This window comes from Panthera leo, chromosome A3, assembly GCF_018350215.1.
Source record: "Panthera leo isolate Ple1 chromosome A3, P.leo_Ple1_pat1.1, whole genome shotgun sequence".
In the NCBI taxonomy this organism is placed as follows: domain Eukaryota; kingdom Metazoa; phylum Chordata; class Mammalia; order Carnivora; family Felidae; genus Panthera; species Panthera leo.
The window spans coordinates 46,248,442-46,266,297 of NC_056681.1; the positions used below are offsets into that span (position 1 = coordinate 46,248,442).

Consider the following 17,856-nt stretch of genomic DNA (forward strand, 5'->3'; position numbering starts at 1 on the left):
GGTCTGTGGTGATTCCACACCAGTCCTTGTGCCTTTCAGTGTCACACCTTCCAGGGAAGAAGGCAAGTCCTGACTGGTCTTCTTGTCCTGATTCACCCTGAGTTGGCAAAGCAGGCAGCCCGGTTGGGAGAGGGGACAGGGGGCAAAGCAAAGGGACTGTCACTCCGTGGAAATTCAGGAGCTCCTAATCTGCAGTTTCTCATCTGCAAGGGGTGAATTATATTTCAATCTAATTTCCTTTATAAATGCATTCGTCTGAGAAGGGTTCTAGAGGATTCTGCGGCCTGCCAAAGGGGTCACTGCTGGTACATGAAAGGTTAAGAACCTGCCGGAGGTGGCTCCATTCTTCCTTCCATCTAACTGATAATGGACATTTCTGAGTATCCCCCACCTCAGCCCCCAGTGTTGCAGGCGTGTGTGTGTGTGTGTGTGTGTGTGTGTGTATATATATATATATATATATATATATATATGTATGTATATAGTCAGGAATCAACCAAGATTCCCCATAGTTCTTTAAAAACCTCTTGATACTTTATGGAATTTTATCCAAACTGAGGCATTTTATGACTGAGGGCAGAAAGAGTATGTGAAGGGATAAACATACTCTCCACTCCCATCCCACTTCCTAACCCTTGCCACTGTGGCTCTTCATTTCTGAGTGAACCGAAAATTTCATAAGAGCAATTCGGGCTCCTGGGTGGCTGAGTTGGTTGGGCTTCCGACCCTTGACTTCAGCTCAGGTCATGATCTCACGGTCATGAGATCGACTCCCTTGTTGGGCTCCTCACTGAGCGTGGAGTCTCCTTGGGATTCTCTATTCCCCCCTCTCTCTGCCCCTCCCCTGCTTGTGCACATGCTCTCTCTAAAATAAAAAATAAAATAAAGTCAAATAAAATAAAATAAAATAAAATAAGCAATCGAGAAGCTGTGAATCTGAGTTAGCTGTAATGATGTTAATTAGCATTTTATAGGGAAGTTAGAAGGGCTAACACATATTTTCCTTTTATAGCTCTAAACCAATGTTGGGTATGGTCGACATCTTCCTTGTCCAATATTGGCCACATGTGGTTATTTAAATTTAAATGAGTAAAAATTAAATAAAATGTAAAAACCAATTCTGCAGTTCTGTTAGCTACATTTCCAGTGCTTGATAGCCACATGTGGCTAGTGTCCACCATATTGGAGAGCACGGACACAGGACATTTTGCTGCAGAAATATCCACTGTATGGTGCGCCTAGAGTTCTTTACCTTGTTCACCCTTCACTCCAGAACCCAGCCCATGCCTGTCCCTCCAGCCTGTCCCCTACCCATTCTGTCCTCACTCATTGTCTGAGTGTCTGACCCCTCCTTCCCTCCCCTCACCTAAGTCCTTTGCCTGAGAAGTGTGTGATGGGATTCCCACTAGGAGTCTGACACCACTATTTTCAAATGATTCAACAACACACCCACCACCTCCTTGTGATGCTTTTTGAATTACAAAGGGCAGGTGTATCCTTTTTAAGTCTTTGTAACCAGTGGGGAAACAGGCTTAGGGAGCATGAGGTATTTGTTCAAGGCTGCACATGAACACAAGGCATCTTCTGATTTCTGGTACAGCCTTCTCATGGTTTGCGCTTTGTCAAAAATGTGTCATAGTCCCATGGCCCAAGTTTTAAAGGTGGGCAAGTTCAGGGTCTAGCAGCTGTCACTGTGGGAGGTGTGTGGGCATTGGAGCAGGGGACCTGGCTTTGTGACAGGGCATATGTTTCCTTCTTGGGACTTCAGTTTTTCTGTCTGGAAAATTCGGGGAGGTCACTGTTACAAAATGCTCCTAAGATTTTTTTCTACTCTAATAGTCAACATATATTTTGGATTACTTCTTACTCATATGGCTCATATGGCTCTTGATTATTTATTTCTCAAATGATTCAAAGACCATTTATAAAAGTTTCTTTACCCTTGTTTTGGGGGGTGATAATCATTCTAGCAGGATTCCTACTGATAATTTAATAGGGTCAACTTTACTAAGGCATTTGGATTGTCATCTAGACCCTCAAAACCCCAAGGATGGTTAGAAATGCAGAATGTCTGGCCTGCTGAACCAGAATCTGCCTTTTCTCAAAAGCCCAAGAGATCCATTTGCAACTGAGAGCTTGAGCAACCAGGATCCAGGCCCTGGGGTGACAAGAATGGATGCAACTTACTTATGTAGAAATCTGCTCGGGGGGACCAAACCCACACAGGGAACCTGTCACTTCTCCAAACCATCCCAGCCACTCCCCTGGGGATTTTCCAGCTGGGATTTGAGCTCCTTCCCAGGGCAGGAGATATTGTCTCTGACATCTGTCTTAGAAATAGGAGAGAATTCGTGGAGAACACTTTGGGTTCTGGAGTCCACCTGCTTAGGGATTCATCATCTGCCACGCAGCCTCTTCCTTCCGTCTCATTAATACTCTGACTGAAGCTCTCTGGCTTGTCATCCACACTCTTTGGTCCTGCAAGGCCTGTAGAGAGGAAAATTATAGTAGTGGGTCCACAGGATACACATGGAGTTAAGTGGACCCTGGGCCACATGGCTAAGTCACTGAATTGCTCAAGGGAAGACCTGCTTGTCATTCCAGGAGCCAGGGGCCCAGAGAAACACCATCTCTCCTGGCAGGAAGGAAGAGCGGGGTTCCATCAGGCTGGAGCCCTGGGAGGTGGCCACTTCAGCCTTGAAGAGGAGACAAAGTGGGATTCAGGACACAAAAGTCTAAGACAGAGGGACATTCATGGTAGAAAATGTCCAGGCCGTGAGACTCTAAGTCTCCATGTATTAATCTGCTCTGCTGTCACAACAAAGTGCCACAGACAGGAGTTCTTACGTGACAGAAATGTATTTCCTCACAATTCCAGAGGATGAAACTTTGAGATCAAGGTGTCTGCAGAGTTGGGCTCTTCTGAGGCCCCTCTCCTTTGCTTGCCGATGGCTGTCTTCTCTCTGTCTTCACATGGTCTTCCCTTCGTGTGTGTCTGTGTCCTAATTTCCCCTACTTATGAGGACACCTGTCAGATGGGATTAGGGCCCCTTGTCTCCAAGTACAGTCACACATTCTACATTGAGGTGACAACTTATGAATTTGTGTGTGTGTGGGGGGAGGCACAATTCAGCCCGTAACACGCCATCTCTGCAGCGTCTTCTGAGTAATGAGAGTGGCTCTTTCTGCATGTGGATGTCACACCCTGTGCCTGTGCTGTGGGTCCCTGGTGTCCTGTGTTCCCAAGACAATAGTCACCATGTAGATCAGACTTTAGGTAAGCTAACTGCCCATGAGGTGTTTGAGACCTGGAACCTGACCAGAGGGGATTCTGCCCACCGAAGGGTACCTCTCTGACACAATCAGATTCTTCCTCTTGGGAGGCAGGAATATGAGCTGTGCTCAGAAGATCTGGGAGCCCTTTTCTGATGGGAAAAGACCAAGTTACTGGCCTTGAGGATGAATTCTGAGGAAGAGCCAGAGCTCTGAGTCTGCATAAGGGCAGCTGAATGTCCCAGGTTTGACCCTGGGCAGGCAAAGGGACTGGCCAGCTTCTGCTTAGTCTTGTGTCCCTCGTTATACAGTGGCTTGGCTCACTGATCCCTTGCCACTGAAAACTAATTAGGACAGAAAGATGCATGAACGGTGACATTGCTAGGGAATACAAGGGGTGAGAGTTCACTGGGATGGGCCATTAGGTCATGAGTGACCTCTGAGAGACCAACACCAGGTCTAAAATGAAGGTTGAAGTGAGATTTCAAGGATCTGTATCCTAGTTTGGGTTCTCCCAGAAGCAGAGCCTGAGACAAGGATTCATATGCAAGTAGTTAATAAGGGCGAAGATCCCAGGAAGGATCAACAAGGAAGTGGGAAGTGAGACAGGGAAGAGAAAGAAGCCAGTACAGGGTGTGTGAATGAGCAGATTGCCACTGAGGGCAGCGGGGCTCCCTCCCACTGTAGGCATTGGGGTGATGGCATAGGACATAAGTCCCCATTGTTCTACCTGGGCCAAGGAAGCTGTGCTATTTGTCCAACAACTGCCACCTAAAATTGGTTGAGGACCATGAACTTCCCAGCACTTGCCAACAGTCCCAGGAGTCTAGCAACCCCCTACCCCATTCCTCCTTCAGGCAGTGATCCACAGTGCTGGGAGTAGGTAGCCACTGGCACATGTGGGCACAGTGCCCAGGGGCTGTGGGCACCATGCTGCTATCTGCAATGGACACTTTCTCCTATCCAGAGCTGTGGCAGCAGGAATTAAGGCCACGTCTTGTCACACCTGGAGGAGCTGGCTGTGTGCACCTGTGGAGAGGGACTGGCCATTTCTGAAAGGTGCCTTTCATGGTCAGACCATCAGGTGTCTTATCCCCTGTCATTGACACAACAGATTCCTTTGGCTTGACCTCAAAAAAAAAAAACAAAAAAAAACAAAAAAAAACAAAAAAAACCTATCTCCCCCTTGTATGATATCAGTCTATACCGAGGCAACTCTTTTATGTTGTAACTAGCAGAGTGAAAGACATATGGAGAAGTCTGGAAGTAAATGCTTAAGTAAAACTCCTTTGAATAGTTCTTGTGAATCTCCCAGCACTATACCCAAAAAAACATGTTAACTTATTTTCCATTTCCCCCATTTCAGCTAAAAGACACGTAATCATTTAAAGATATAAGATCAATTGGCAATTGAAAATGATTTTTCTTGTATCTTTTATCATTCTGTGGGGACAAAGGAGTTGCTTTCATCAAAACCAAAGAGATGGCAGGCCATGGGCCCAGCTATGGCAACAGATTCAGAGGGTACCCCTCAGGTGGAACCTTCATCTTGTTCCCCCTCACTTCTCAGGAACACTCACTGGCCTGGGACAGCTACATGGTACCCAGTGGAGGGAGCTGGTGTGCAAGCTTCCTGGAAGAGATCAAGGGCCTGGCATTGTCCTGACCAGCCAGCCTGCTACCTGAGCTCCTGCTGCTGATGGGAACTGGCAGAACCCTGCTCTGTGGAGTAGCCTGCCACCCAGCTGCCTTCTCTAGAACAGGAGGAAGTCCTTGCCCACATCCACTATTCTACAATAGGATTGAAAATCCCAGTAAATCCCACCTCCACCCCAGGACTTTTTCTTTGTAAGATCACTACCTTGTCCATATACAGGGTACTTCTCTGAGCCTCCGTTTCCTCATATGTATAAGGACAGGTTGAGTATGACAATCAGATAAGAGGATGTAGGAGAAGTGCCTAATAGGTGCCTGGCCACAGTGGATACTCAATAAATGATGGTGGTGCTCATCATCTTCAGGTATCAGGGCTGGGAACAGAGAACTGTGGGTTTCTTTGTACCATTTTATGAACCAAGGGGAAAGTGTGAAACAAGCACTGAGGAAAGGGATGGGCTTGTTTTCATCTAAGGCTTTCAATTGTTGTCTGCAAGCATTCTGATAGGAGGGAACATTTTGAGGTGGCAGAAATGTGTCTTGATTGTGGCAGTCATACAGTGTCAGCATCAGCAGCTGGAAGAGCTGGGGGGTGGGGGAGGAAGAAAGAGGTTGGGCTGGGCGGGATACCTTTAGCCTCTTCCTCAGGTTCCAGGTGCCAAGTTGAAGGGCAGAGTTTTAATTCTTCTGGAATTAAGATTGAGCAATCTGTCCTTCATTCTACAGAAAAAGCGGACAACACCTGCACATGCACGCGCGCGCGCGCGCGCGCGCACACACACACACACACACACACACACACACCAGCCTTGGTGTGAAGAATACTTCACTGAGACATCTCTTAAATCCTGCAGGTGTCCAAGCTGCACTCCATCACCCGGGACAGTGACCGGCGCAGAAATCTTTTCTTATCCAATCTCGCCACCCCGCGGACAACTTGAGCACTGCAGACTCCTAATCACATCGCTTCACTGGTGGTGAAGGGCGGGGTGGGGGGGGGGCGCTTAAGAAAGTAAAAGGATCGACGTTTGGAGCCACGAATGCTTTTGATGGGAGGTAGTCCCACCTAGGGTATTCACGGGAAAAATCAATGTCACAAGCTCGAGTTGCGGGTCCTATTTTAGGGGGCGCACGGTGATTAAGATTGAGCAATCTGTCCTTCATTCTACATTCTTTTCAGCCCCTACTCCGCTGTCCCAGACCCAGCCTCTCAGAAAGGCACCAGAGCCGGGTGGAAGTAGAAGGCATTTACAATCTGGTGACCTTTCCACTCTCAGATACCCCCTGCGCCCCAGTCAATCCCTCAGCACAAGGTGCTCTCAGCTGGGGTGCGGTGCATTCTTGCCTCCCTCGCCCGGACCCCAAAGCCCGGCGTCCGCGTGGGGTCTCTTCCTGGTGGCCAGATGGCGCCACTGCACCGCCCTCCCCTGGCCGGTGGGGTAAAGGCACCAGGTTGGTGGAGGGCTTCTCTAATCACCTTTCCTCGCAGTTAGCAGCACCCGCTGGAATCGGGATTGGATATGGGCAGGAGTAGCAGGAGTCCCGACTCAAGGTGAATGAGAGATGAGGGTCTCTCCTGTCTAGTAACCTTACTTCCGCCCCCAACCAAACTCAGAATCCTCTTCGGAAGCATTTTCTCGCTCCCTTACAGAACTGCCTGTTCTGCGTTCACCCATAGGGGCCGATACGTGCGTGGTACGGCTCAGGTTTGCAGAGACCGTGCCGTGTCTATCGTGGAGCCCTCCCAGTGGCCAGCGCACACCAGGACTACTGAACCAGTTTGCTGTTGTTTGTACCACAACTGGATGTAAGCTGGGGCGGGCACTGCAGGTGACACGTACGTGGAGGAAGAAGAGTGGGAGGAAACTACGACCGAGGAACAAGAGTGTCCTCGAGGGCAGATTGTTTCTGTCCATGCGCACTTTCCGAACCGCCTGTGCACCAGCAAGCTGTGATGGAGCCGCCTGACTTGCACGCTCTAATCCTGGTTCGGAGCCGCGGACTCCTCCTGGGTCCCCTCTCCAGGCTTCGGCCTCTTTTCCACGGAAATACAGCCCGGGACCGGGAAGCCGGACTGCCTGGTGGCACTTCCCGGCATTGGGGCAGGGCGCGCAGCGCTGTGTCCAGAAAGCAGAACTCGGGCGCCTCCTGGTGTCGGCTGCGGCGCGCGGCCACTCCAGTTTCTTCCGCCCGAGGCTGTGCCGCTTCTGGTAGCGAGCTGCGCGCGCGGTCAGGTGGCCCGCGGGCCTGCATTTCCATACTTGCTCGGGTGGCGGCGCCAAGGCCTGTATCTCCTGTTTATTAATAATGATGCCCCGGGAGAAAAAAAAAATATTAGAGCCTTTAAAAACCAGACTGCGTGGAAGAGGGGAGGGTGTGTGTGTGTGTGTGTGTGTGTGTGTGAGTGACTTGGGGCGTCGGTGAAAGCAATAAAACTCAGATCGCTTCCTTGGAGAGATAGCAGCGGCTATAATGCGTTGGGGGGATCAGGGGTTTATTTGCAGATCCTGGATAAAAGATGATATATCGACACAGTTTAGAGTGTCATTGCGCCTGGCCTCTCAGGAAGCCACAAGTACATATTTCCTGAAATACCGACCAACATAATATCTAATCCACACGCCACTTAAGTACGGGAGGGGAACCTCAGCATCTCACAAGTTTGCGCCTGGTTTCCTACTTACGGGTGGGGAGACCCCAGCCGGGCAGGATCTGGTGAGCCAGGACGCGCCCTCCCCTCGCTTTTGTCTTCAGTCCAAGTAATCACTTAGTGATGGGCCTTAATAAATACGTCCGAGAACTGTCCTTATGCTTGGTAAATATTGGATTAGCTTTTCAATGACCAGGCTCTTGAAAAGGCTCGAGAAATCCACACCAGGTCTCCACTAAGCCTAACAGTCAATAGGTAAGGAAAATAAGTGCTTTCCCTGGCCAGGGTGGGGAGCGTTGACAAGGGGATTCCTACTCTTAGCAAGTTATCTGATTCTACGAAATATGACAGTAGTACTAAATGGGAAAGGGAGGCCTCCATTTGGGATTAGCTGTACTTTCCACTGACTTAGTTTTGCTCATTAAGGGCTGAGTGACTGTTGCCTAAGGGGCGACGTGTGTGGGTTCTGTGTTTATTTCCACAGCGTGAGCTCTTTGTTTTAGCACATAGTTTTTTTGTTTAGGGGTTGTTTATGGGAGCTTTTGACCAGGCTATAGGTGGGGGGGGGGGGGGGCAGAGAGGCGCATGGCCCAAATGCTCTCCTACTGCCCCAGGATAACTCAGACTTAGGTGAGGCAAAACCCGGCAAATTCCTTGGAAGCTCTGCTCCGTGTCCCCATTACTTAATTTTCCTAAAATGATTCAGGAGATACTGAGAATTAAAGAGCAAGTTCCTCTCCCGACGTGAGGAGGGGTGGCGGTGAAAGAAATCTCTGAACCGGCTTCCTTGTCGCACCGAGATGCCAGAGGGATCCCCGCCCATAATTCGAATGACGGGGGTTGGTAACAGAAGGGTCTAACTCGGCGGAAGTGGCTTCAGAACCAGCTGCAGCTGAAACGGAGCTGGGCCAGAACTCAGCGGCCCCCTGGGCCTCTCCGAGTGCTTCCTGCAGTGCGCGGAAGGATGGTTGCGCGCGCCTGGGCGTCGCGACTTGGCGGAAACATTTACTCTGGAACCTTGAAGTCCGTGGGGCCCGAGCATCCCTGACTGAGCCCTGGGCATGTCGGTCTCCTTCTGAGCTGGCGCTGACCAGTGGCTTCCACGCGAGGCTCCCAGGCCGACCAAGCCTAGCTCTCAGTTCCAGCGCACAGGAACACGCAAAGTGCTCGCAAGGAGCCCAAACCCCGAGGCCAGTTTATATACCCGAGCCTGAGTGTTAGAGCCAGTGTTTGCTAGAAGAGACAGAGACAGGGAACAGAGACAGACTAGAGAGAAAGAGAGAGGGAGAGAAAGAGGAGAGGGGAGAGAGAGAGAAAGAGAGGAGAGGGATATCCAGCTCTCAGTGTGTCACGGGGCCTAGGCAGGGCAAGCGCCCTCTGAAGCCATCAAAGACAGGGGTGGCTTTTTTTCCCCTCCTCCAACCTCCTCCCCAATAGATATAGCACGAATTTTTAATGCGTCTTCCTTTCACAGACAACAATACAGGGTTTGAAAGCCGGACACAATTTGGGTTTTGTGCGGGTCCCTCCTCGCGCTCCCTCGGCCCAGCTGGCCATATGGAATCCAGCATGGAGCCCGCGGATGACAAAGGGACCCAGTGACAGGCCCAACAAAACCCCAAGGAGACTTCTGCCTGACTCCGGGATTCACTGCCCGCGATAAGCGCGCTGAATGGTGCGGGGTGGAGGGGGAGGGAGGGCGGGCCCCTTCTCTCTCTTCCCCTCTCTCTGTCCCCTGCGATCCTTTCTCTGTCTCTTTTTAATATGCACGCCTCTAACATCCCCGGCTCCCAGCTCTCCCATTGTGCCGTTTTGTGCGGCCCGCTGTAGATTGGGCGAAGATAGACTGCCGAAGCGGACCCCGCGCCGGGTGCGCTCCCAGGGCGCTGGGGTTAGGGCCACACAGGGCTCCGCGGGCGCTTTTATTGACTCCATGGGGACCCGAGGACAGAGAGAGGCGGGCGCCGGACCCACCTCCCCAGCTCCCAGCCGCTCGAGCGCATACTCAGACTGCAGGCCTGCAGTCCTGGACACTGCCCAAAATGCACCTCAATGCGCCTCCAACGCGCACTCAGTGGAAGTCTTGGAGAATTTGGACCTTCCACCTTGCCTCCTTCCTCTCTGGGAGCCAAAGGGGTTCCTATGATCATTCTTGGTTTCCCCGGAGCCCTAGGGCCTGGGACAGTCAAAATCAACTGGAGTCTTGGAGCTATGCCTCAGGCCTCGTGACAAACCCACTCCACGAAGTCTTATCTCCCTTCCCGGCGGATTTGGAGGTTACAAGGAAGTCACCGGTGGGGTCTTGAATGCTTGGTATCAGGGCAAGTTGGGCATTCGACTATTGAACAATAAATGATTTGGGGAGAATTCTCTTGGCCTTTACAAATAGCAAGAACGAAAAACGCCAAACATTTCCAAGCTAGTGTGGGGAACAAAGGGAGACTTCTCAGCATTTAGGAAAACCTGGGTGAACCCGGATGAACCTGGAGATGGGGAAGGACATTTAGGAGGATATTAGAAAGACTCCAGCGCCCTCATTTATCCAGGGGCGGGTGCGCAACGCAGGAATAACGTGTAATCACGTCCCTGGGCGTGTTGCGCTGAGTGCTATTGACGCGCAGATTTGGTCACACGGATAATCATGTTTACTTTAGATATTGAATTAAATCTGATCATCAACTAGAGGGAGCGAGAAAGTCAGCTGGGACCGCTCCCTTTGCTCTGCCTCCTCGCCCCCCGCCTCCCCTCCCCAGTCATAAAGGTGGAGCTCAAGAGAAAACGAGAGATACAATTTCCGAATGGGGCCGACTTTCAATCCCCAGGCATCTCAGCGCCCGCTGGGCTGTGAGCTACACAGCCCCGGGTATTTTTGGAAATCCTCGAGATAGAGGAGAGAAGCGCCCCCTCCCCCCAAGCAGGACCACCTGAGACGCTCCCCTGTGCCGGCAAGTGTGCGCCAGCATCCGCTAAAGAGATCTCCCAGAGACCAGGGTGGGATAGAATCAGTTCCGTATTAGGGAAGGGCCGATGAGCCCTCCCCCGGGCAAGCCGGGGCTATTTGTTCGCTGCCTGCTCCCCACCCCCCACGACGGCCCTGCAGGCCGGGGCGCACCACCCCACCTCCAAACCCCTACTTTCTAGCAAGCAGTTCGCTCAGGTTCACGTCACAGGGCTGGCCTGGAGTGCCGCGCGCAGCCAAATGCTAGGAGGGGAGGAGGCGTGGGTTCCAGACCCAGGTTTGGGGGCTGGAAACCCAGAAAGGACGGGGGGGGGGGTGGAAGAGGAGGGCGGCAGATTCCACTTGTAAGGATTGCCACTGACTCGGGCTCCCAGGCTCTCCAGGGCCCAGTAGCCTAGAGGAGGCTGCAGCAGCTCCCTCCCTCCCCCACGCCCTGGTCCCCGCGTTCCTTCTTATTGCCACAGCTTCGAGCTCCCCTCTCCGCTCCTTGCCCTGATCTTGGAGCGGTCTCCTAAGCTGCCTCCAGTCAGGGGATTTTGAAAAAGGGGTGGGGAGTAGAGAGAAAGCCGACCAGTCTCAACCTCAGCGTCCCCACACCCCCCTTCTCCGCGCGAGGTAAATCAAATGCAACAAAGTGAAAGTCATCGAGTGTAGTGGCTTCAACAGCTTCTCAGGCTGAAGGAGCCACTCGTAGATTTGGGCGAGCGAGGGGGGCTTGCTCCCTTCGCTATGGCGTTTTCCAAAGTCAGTTATCCTCCCGAAGCCAGGACGCTGCGGTCCCCGATTCAGGAGGCGCTAGAGGCCCGGGAGAGGGCAGGCGACCTCGGGCTTCGGGTCGACAGCTCGAAGACCCAAGGCCAAGCGCTCCCGCCCCAGCCCGGGATCCGAGGCGCGGGGGTTGGCCAGCCCGCCCGGGCGAGGCCTGTTTCGCGAGCCTTTCCAGCGCCCTGGGAGTCCCCGGTTCCCTGCCCCGAGGGGAAGCGTGGATGAGGCCTCAGGCCCGGCGCAGGGCGACAAAGTAAGACAAACGGGAGGGCCGGGCTTGGTTTTTTTAAACACAGGATTTTTATTAAAATTCTTATTTAAAAAATCGAAAGCTTTCAGCGCCCGGCGCTCTTGGGGAACCGCACGGAACCGCTGAGCTCCAAGTTCCGGGGCTCAGGACCCCGAGATGGGGCAGGGGGCTTCTCGCCTACACATTTTTTTCTTTTTCATATTTGAGAAATGTTTGCACTGAACAAAATATAAAAAGAAAAGAAAGCAGGAGTAACCAAACAGAAGCAAACCAAAAACAAACCACAAAGAAAGGAGATGGGCCCCGAGGGAGAACAGGCCCGCACTGAAGATCATTTTGGCAACACTCACCACCGATATTTACAACGAAAAGCGAAATCTGCCACCAGTTGTGAGAACGTTTACATGGCCATAAATATTTAGCATTTTCTTATAAAAAAAAAAAGGAGGAAAAAATTCTCTATATTTTTAAAGTGTTCTCCACTTGCTTTAGAAGAAGACGGCTGACAATATCGCTACTCACACAAACATATTTTACAAAATTCACAAAAGCGGGGAGGGGGATGTGTTGGTCTTTTTCTCGTTCTCAAGTGAGGACGCTATCGCTGGGACGATTTGGTTCCCCCCCCCCCCCGGGGGGAGGCAAAGAAGCGAAGCTGCGCAAACATTCTGTAAACACGGCTTAGAGTTCAGCCCTCTCCAAAGGTTCCGAAAGAGAGAGGGATGGGGCAGAGCTGCGTGGATGGAATCTGCCACTCCAGAGAGTCTCAGGCAACCTCCCGGCGCCTCCCCAACGGAGCCAAGAGTCAGCTCGACTCCAAAATAATAGTTATAATAATAATAATAATAACCACCGTAAGGACCGAGTCCTCCTCGCCGCCGCCGCCGCCGCCGCCGGGGTGGGGCCTGGGCCTAGGGCCGCGAGTCTCGGAGGGGCGGCGCTCACCAAGTCCACTGCTGGGCCTGGACAAGGGGGTGTGCTGTCGGGTACTGGGGGGTGCTGGCCGAGCTGTACTGGGCGTTGTACTGCATGTGCTGCAGAGACTGCGCGCTGTAGGCCGAAAAGGGGATGCCCGCCTGGAAGGTGGCGGCTGCCAGGTCCTGGGCTTTGAGCGCGTGGCACGGTTTGCCGTCCCTGACCAAAACGGGCACGGCCACCCGGCGCGGCGAGGGTAGGGGTGTCACCTCCATACCTTTCTCCGCCCGGGCGCGCTTCATCTTGTAGCGGTGGTTCTGGAACCAGATCTTGACCTGCGTGGGCGTGAGGCGGATGAGGCTGGCCAGGTGCTCGCGCTCGGGCGCCGACAGGTACCGCTGCTGCCGGAAGCGCCGTTCCAGCTCATAGGTCTGCGCCTTGGAGAAGAGCACCCGCCGCTTCCGCTTCTTGCCCGCGTCCCCCCCGCCGCCCGGGGTCTCCTTGTCATTGTCCGGTGACTCGTCGGCCGAGGGCTCCGGGGACTTGGAGCTTGAGTCCTGGGGCGCCGCGCCGGCCGCCAGCCCATGCACTGGGGGAGAGAGAAGCGCGTCAGGCGCCTGGAGGCCGCGCGCCGGCACAGCCAGACCCTGAGCGCCCGGGATCTTCCGTGCGCCCTCGGCCCTCGGCGCCGCGAAGACTGGCCGTACTGCCTTCGCCTTGACCCCCGCCCTGATCCCTGCACGACAAAACCGTTGGCTTCCCCCAGGGGAAAGAGGAAAAGCGACTTGAGTGGGGGGCTCCAGACTCGCGTTTCTAGGGGTTCTCACAGTGTGGGTGCGTATTTGGGGGGAGTGGCGCGCGGAGAAGATCTTTGCGGGTTAAGGGCTCCGGCCCCCTTAAGCAGTTTCCTCTCCGGAGGAACGTGGGTAGATTTTTAAAAGAAAACCCCCACAATCCCGGCATTGATCGGCTCGGCCATTTAAGGAAGGTTTTTGGGGGCTTTCGTTTTTGCTTTCGGACTTTCTGGACACCCTCCGCACCGCACAAAGCGTCCTCTATGATCTTGCAAGGGGGCAGGGTGAGCTATTTATACACGAGCTACCGGGAGCCTCCCCCACCCTCTACCCGTACCCCGAGGCTCGCTGGCTCGCTCCAGTGCTCCAGGCCAGTCTCTCCTGGCTGTGGGGATGGGGGGAGTGGGGGGGAGGGTTCCGACCGGAGCCATCAGTCCTGGGTTGACTTCTGTAACCAGCCCTTGGGAGGTATTCCCCTCCCCTCCCCCTCGTTTCCCCAATTTCTTGCTTTGAAAAAAACATCCGAGACCAAGTCTTTTTCCGGTACGGGGATGGGGGGGGGGGGGGGGGGAGGAGGTTGAAAAGGGGGAAAGAGCTAGGGCATCATTAACAAGTGTTAAAAATCTTTCCAGAGGAGCAGGGCGAGGGGTCTGAGTTTAGATGGCTCCTTCCCCTTTCTCCCCCAGTGTCCATCCCGAGCTTCAGCCACGGGAAGAGAGGCGCTACGGCCGCAGCGGCCAAGTTTCGCTACTTACGGGAGTACTGGAGGCCCTCGGTGCTGGCCAGCCAGCGCGTATATGGGTTGTCGCTGCTGTCGTAGAAGGGGTTCTTCAGGGGCAGGCTCTGCACCGTGTCCAGGGTGCCCTGCCCCAGCGGCCCGGCCCTCTTGGCGGGCTCCGGCCCCTCGCTCTCCTCCTCTGGCCCTTCGGCCACCGAGCCCTCCTCATCGTTGGTGTCCGGCAGGTCCAAGATGTCCTTGACCGAAAACCCCGTCTTTGTGTTGGTCAGCGACATGGCTCAGGACCCCGCAATTTATGCAGCAAAGTTGTAGCTTCACTTGGTCAATTCGTGGCGCTCCCCAGTTGGGGCAGGGAGGGGGTATGGGGGGGAAGGGATAGGGGGAGGGGAGGAGGGGGTGGGCTTTAATTATTGAGATAATTATTATTTTAAAAAAGCGAAAGAAACTATAAGGAAGGGTAGGGGAGAAAAAAAGGCCAAAAGCAACGCCTGTGTCTTCTCTGAAACCACGCTGAAATGGACGCGGGGACTGGGCGGCCAGTGCGCCGAGCGCTGCGGGCCGGGCCCTAGTTTGTAACTCCAGGAGGGGTGCCAAGGAGGCGTCAGCTCGGGCTCCGGCGGCCGCTCGGCGCGCGGTGGCGGCTGGTGGCGAGGAAAAAATGGGCCATTGCCCGAGCGATCAGTCCATATAAGGCTGGGCTCCACTCACGAACCTGGGGAGAGGGGGGAGAAGAGGGGGAGAAAGAGAGGGAGGGAAAGAGAGGGAGGGAGGGGGAGCCAGAGAGGGAGCGAGAGAAGGGTGGAAAAAAAAGGGGGGGAGACGTTAAAACGCAAAGGTTGGACACGTGTGGGCGGGTCTTGGAAGTCAAGTGGATGAAGACAGTATTTGCAGATGTGAAATTGTGGGTTTTGGGGAGCTCCGCGCTCCCAGCCAACGGCCCTCTAGAGCAAGATGAGAGGTGTAACGTGTCAATTAATTGCAAAGACGGGGCGAGCCTTTTTTACCCAGTATTTACATACAAAGGACCACCGCGTCGCTCGCGAGTCCACACACTTGAAAAGGCCGTTTTAACAAATTGCATCTTTAAAAAAGAGGAGGAGGAGGAGAAAACAAAACAGAAACCGAGAGGAGCAAAAAAAAAAAAAAAAAAAAAAAACCAAAAAACAAAAAACAAAACAACAACAACAACAAAAAAAAACCACACACACACACACAAACAAAAACAAAAAACAAAGCAAAAAAAAAAACAAAAACAAAAACAAAAAAAACCCCAAAACCCAAAAAACCAATCTTAACATTCACCGGTTCCTACCTCCCCGCCCCCGTGCGCCCGCCCCCAGCAAGCCAGAAAATTGGCGATTTGTGGTGCCTTTGGAAAAGGGGGAGGGGGCGAAGGCTGAGCCGCGGAAATCTCTCCTCCTCATCGCTGGTGGTTCCCTAAACAAGATCCGGTTCAAATGGCAAGAGCCCAACTTCTGTAAGCCTCCTAGGTCAATATTTTGGTTGAGGCTTAAGGATGAGCACTAGAAATGACAAGGCAAGTAATTGATTCTAGTTAACGCCGAAAGAGCCCGAAACCCAGGAGAGGGATCGGCTTGGGGCCGGCCGGAGCCACCACCAAACGACCCCACCCCCCTCCAGCCACCCTTTATTTGCTAAAGACTTATTTATTTCCTTCACTCCGCCTCTCTCTCCCCAACCCCCTTCCTTTTCTAAGCGGCCCGGGAGGACTGCGCAGTTCACTCGCTGCTTTGCGGGCGGCCCAGGGAGGGGCGGGTGGGGGGTAGGGAACTCGAACTTGGGCTGGGTTCTGTCCCCTGCCCCGCCGCCTCTGGGCTCCGCGGGCCGCAGTCTCCTGGCAGAGGAAAGGGCAGACGGCCCCGAGCCCTTCTTGCCCATTATTATGCCTCGACCTTCCAGCCCCTCCCTCTCCAGCCTCCAGCAGAGGTGGAGCGTTAGGAAGGGAGAGGGGAGGAGTGGAGAGACAGGGGCGCTGTATCCAGCCCGGGTGAGGACCCCGAAAGCCACGGGGGAGGGGGTCGCAGGGTAGGCGGATGGTGCTGTGTTTTCTTCGGAGTTTTCTTCTCTCAAGCAAGTCCTTAAATTTCGTCTCCTTTTAGTCACCCCAGGAGCGCAATGGGAGTACTAGCTCCAGGCTCCCAGCGGGCATTAGGTTTGTGTGAAGTTTCCAACCTTTCGCCAGTCTGGGAACTGAACTTTCCTAGGGCAGCACCTTCTCTGGGGCGCTGGGGAAGAGAAGTCAAAGCAGTACTGCCCGCCCCTCTTTCCAGTTTTTTTTTGTCGGGGAGGGAGCAGTTGAGGGGTAAGGTTTGCTACCTGAGGCTCCTGTCCGTCCCAGAAATGCGTCTTGAAGGTGCTTTGCCCGGGGGTGGGGGTGGGGTGGGAAGGAACAGAAAGGGCCGCGCGCGGAGCTCCGGGTCTCGCCTTCCCCTCTGCCCTTAGCCCCACGGCGCGGAGCGGAACGCGCGGACGCCCCGTCTGCTCCACGCTCAGCTGCGGCGGCCGCCTAGCCCCTGTCGCCCCCGGGTTGCCAGCGACCGGCGAGGGCGGCTCTCCTCGAGCCGTTCGGCGGCTTTCTGCAGCCCTGGCTGCCTCGCCCCCAGTATGTGACGTGGGTGACAATGGCCCAGGTTAGAGCGAGCCCCTCGTCGGCGCGTCCTGGGTGGTCGGACCCGGGCAAACACAAATACAAACCGATTGCTAAGCTGCGGACAATGAGCGAAATGTAGACAAATGTCCCGCTCCCGTTGGAAGCCTTTGTCCCGGCTCGGTTTTTGCATTTATTTCAGTGGCGAAATAATACATGATTGACGCTCTCTTTCAACGTGTCCTAACTGTTTGGAATAAATCTAAGGCTGTTCCTAGTTGTCATGGCGTTCAACCCTTTTCAATGGACTATCTCTTCATTCATTTCTGAATCCGTCCACAATATTAAGGAAACCCCTTCATGTCGACGCTCCCCATTCCCCTCTTTCTCCTCCTACTTTTTCTTTTCTCCTTTCTCCCCCTCCTTCCTCTTTTTTTCCCTGCAAGAATTAGAAACTGGTTTGAATCGTGTTCCTCGAACCCCTTACTTTTCGTGCCTTTTTCTTCTGTCTCTCCAGTCTCTGTCTTTCCCAGCCTCTCTCCCCATTGCCTCCCCCTCCCCCCTTTCACGTGGGAGCTCTCTGCCCTGTCCTGTCGGAGCGAGGAAGTTGGTTCTCCAGGAGTTGGGGGGTGGGGGGAGGCAGGCGGGCTGAGTTTGGAAACAGAGGCAGGCTGGGCCTGCCCCTAGCCATTGTTAGTCCACTGCTAAATAAATAACTGGCCAGAGAAAGTTCCTCAACGCGAGCATTGCAGAAAATACCCTCCTGTGGTTCCTCCCCTTGCTCCTCTCTCCCAAGGAGGGGGGTGTCTTGGGGACTAGAGCAGTCTCCAGGGATGGGGAAGGGCCAGAAATGAGTCTGGTTGGGCCAGGTCAATCAATTCTTGGGTTAGGTGAAAAATGGTCTTTTGGCAAGAAGTGTCCCTTTTTGCACATCCTCAGAGCCATCTTGGGGGGGGGGTGTCACCTCCAGGCTCCCTCTCAGAGTTCGCTCATTTCCTCACCTTGGAACCACCTAGCTCCATTCCCAAAGTCTCCCTCCCTTCCTCCAACTTAGAGGGCCTTTCTCCCAAGATGTAACCATCCTGCCCTCATTTGTCTGGGCCCCTCCCTTCTCCCTGGGAGCCTCCACAGTAGGCCAAGCACCTGAGAGACCACTATTTTCCCACCGGAATCCAGGCTCCTGGGAATTCATCATGGAGAGGGAGTGCTGACAATGGGGCCTGGATAAGGAGACCCCTAGCTCAATT

General features: G+C 53.7%; 1 protein-coding gene across 1 annotated transcript; it reads right to left on the reverse strand.

Moving 5' to 3' along the window:
- Positions 1 to 12,494: 12,494 nt before the first annotated feature.
- NKX2-2 (NK2 homeobox 2) lies at positions 12,495 to 14,276 on the reverse strand. The gene is made up of 2 exons (XM_042930175.1): positions 14,018 to 14,276; positions 12,495 to 13,057 (listed from the first exon to the last, which is right to left on the reverse strand). The coding sequence occupies exons 1-2, from the start codon at positions 14,274 to 14,276 to the stop codon at positions 12,495 to 12,497; spliced, it is 822 nt and encodes a 273-aa protein (XP_042786109.1).
- Between the last annotated feature and the right edge of the window lie 3,580 nt (positions 14,277 to 17,856).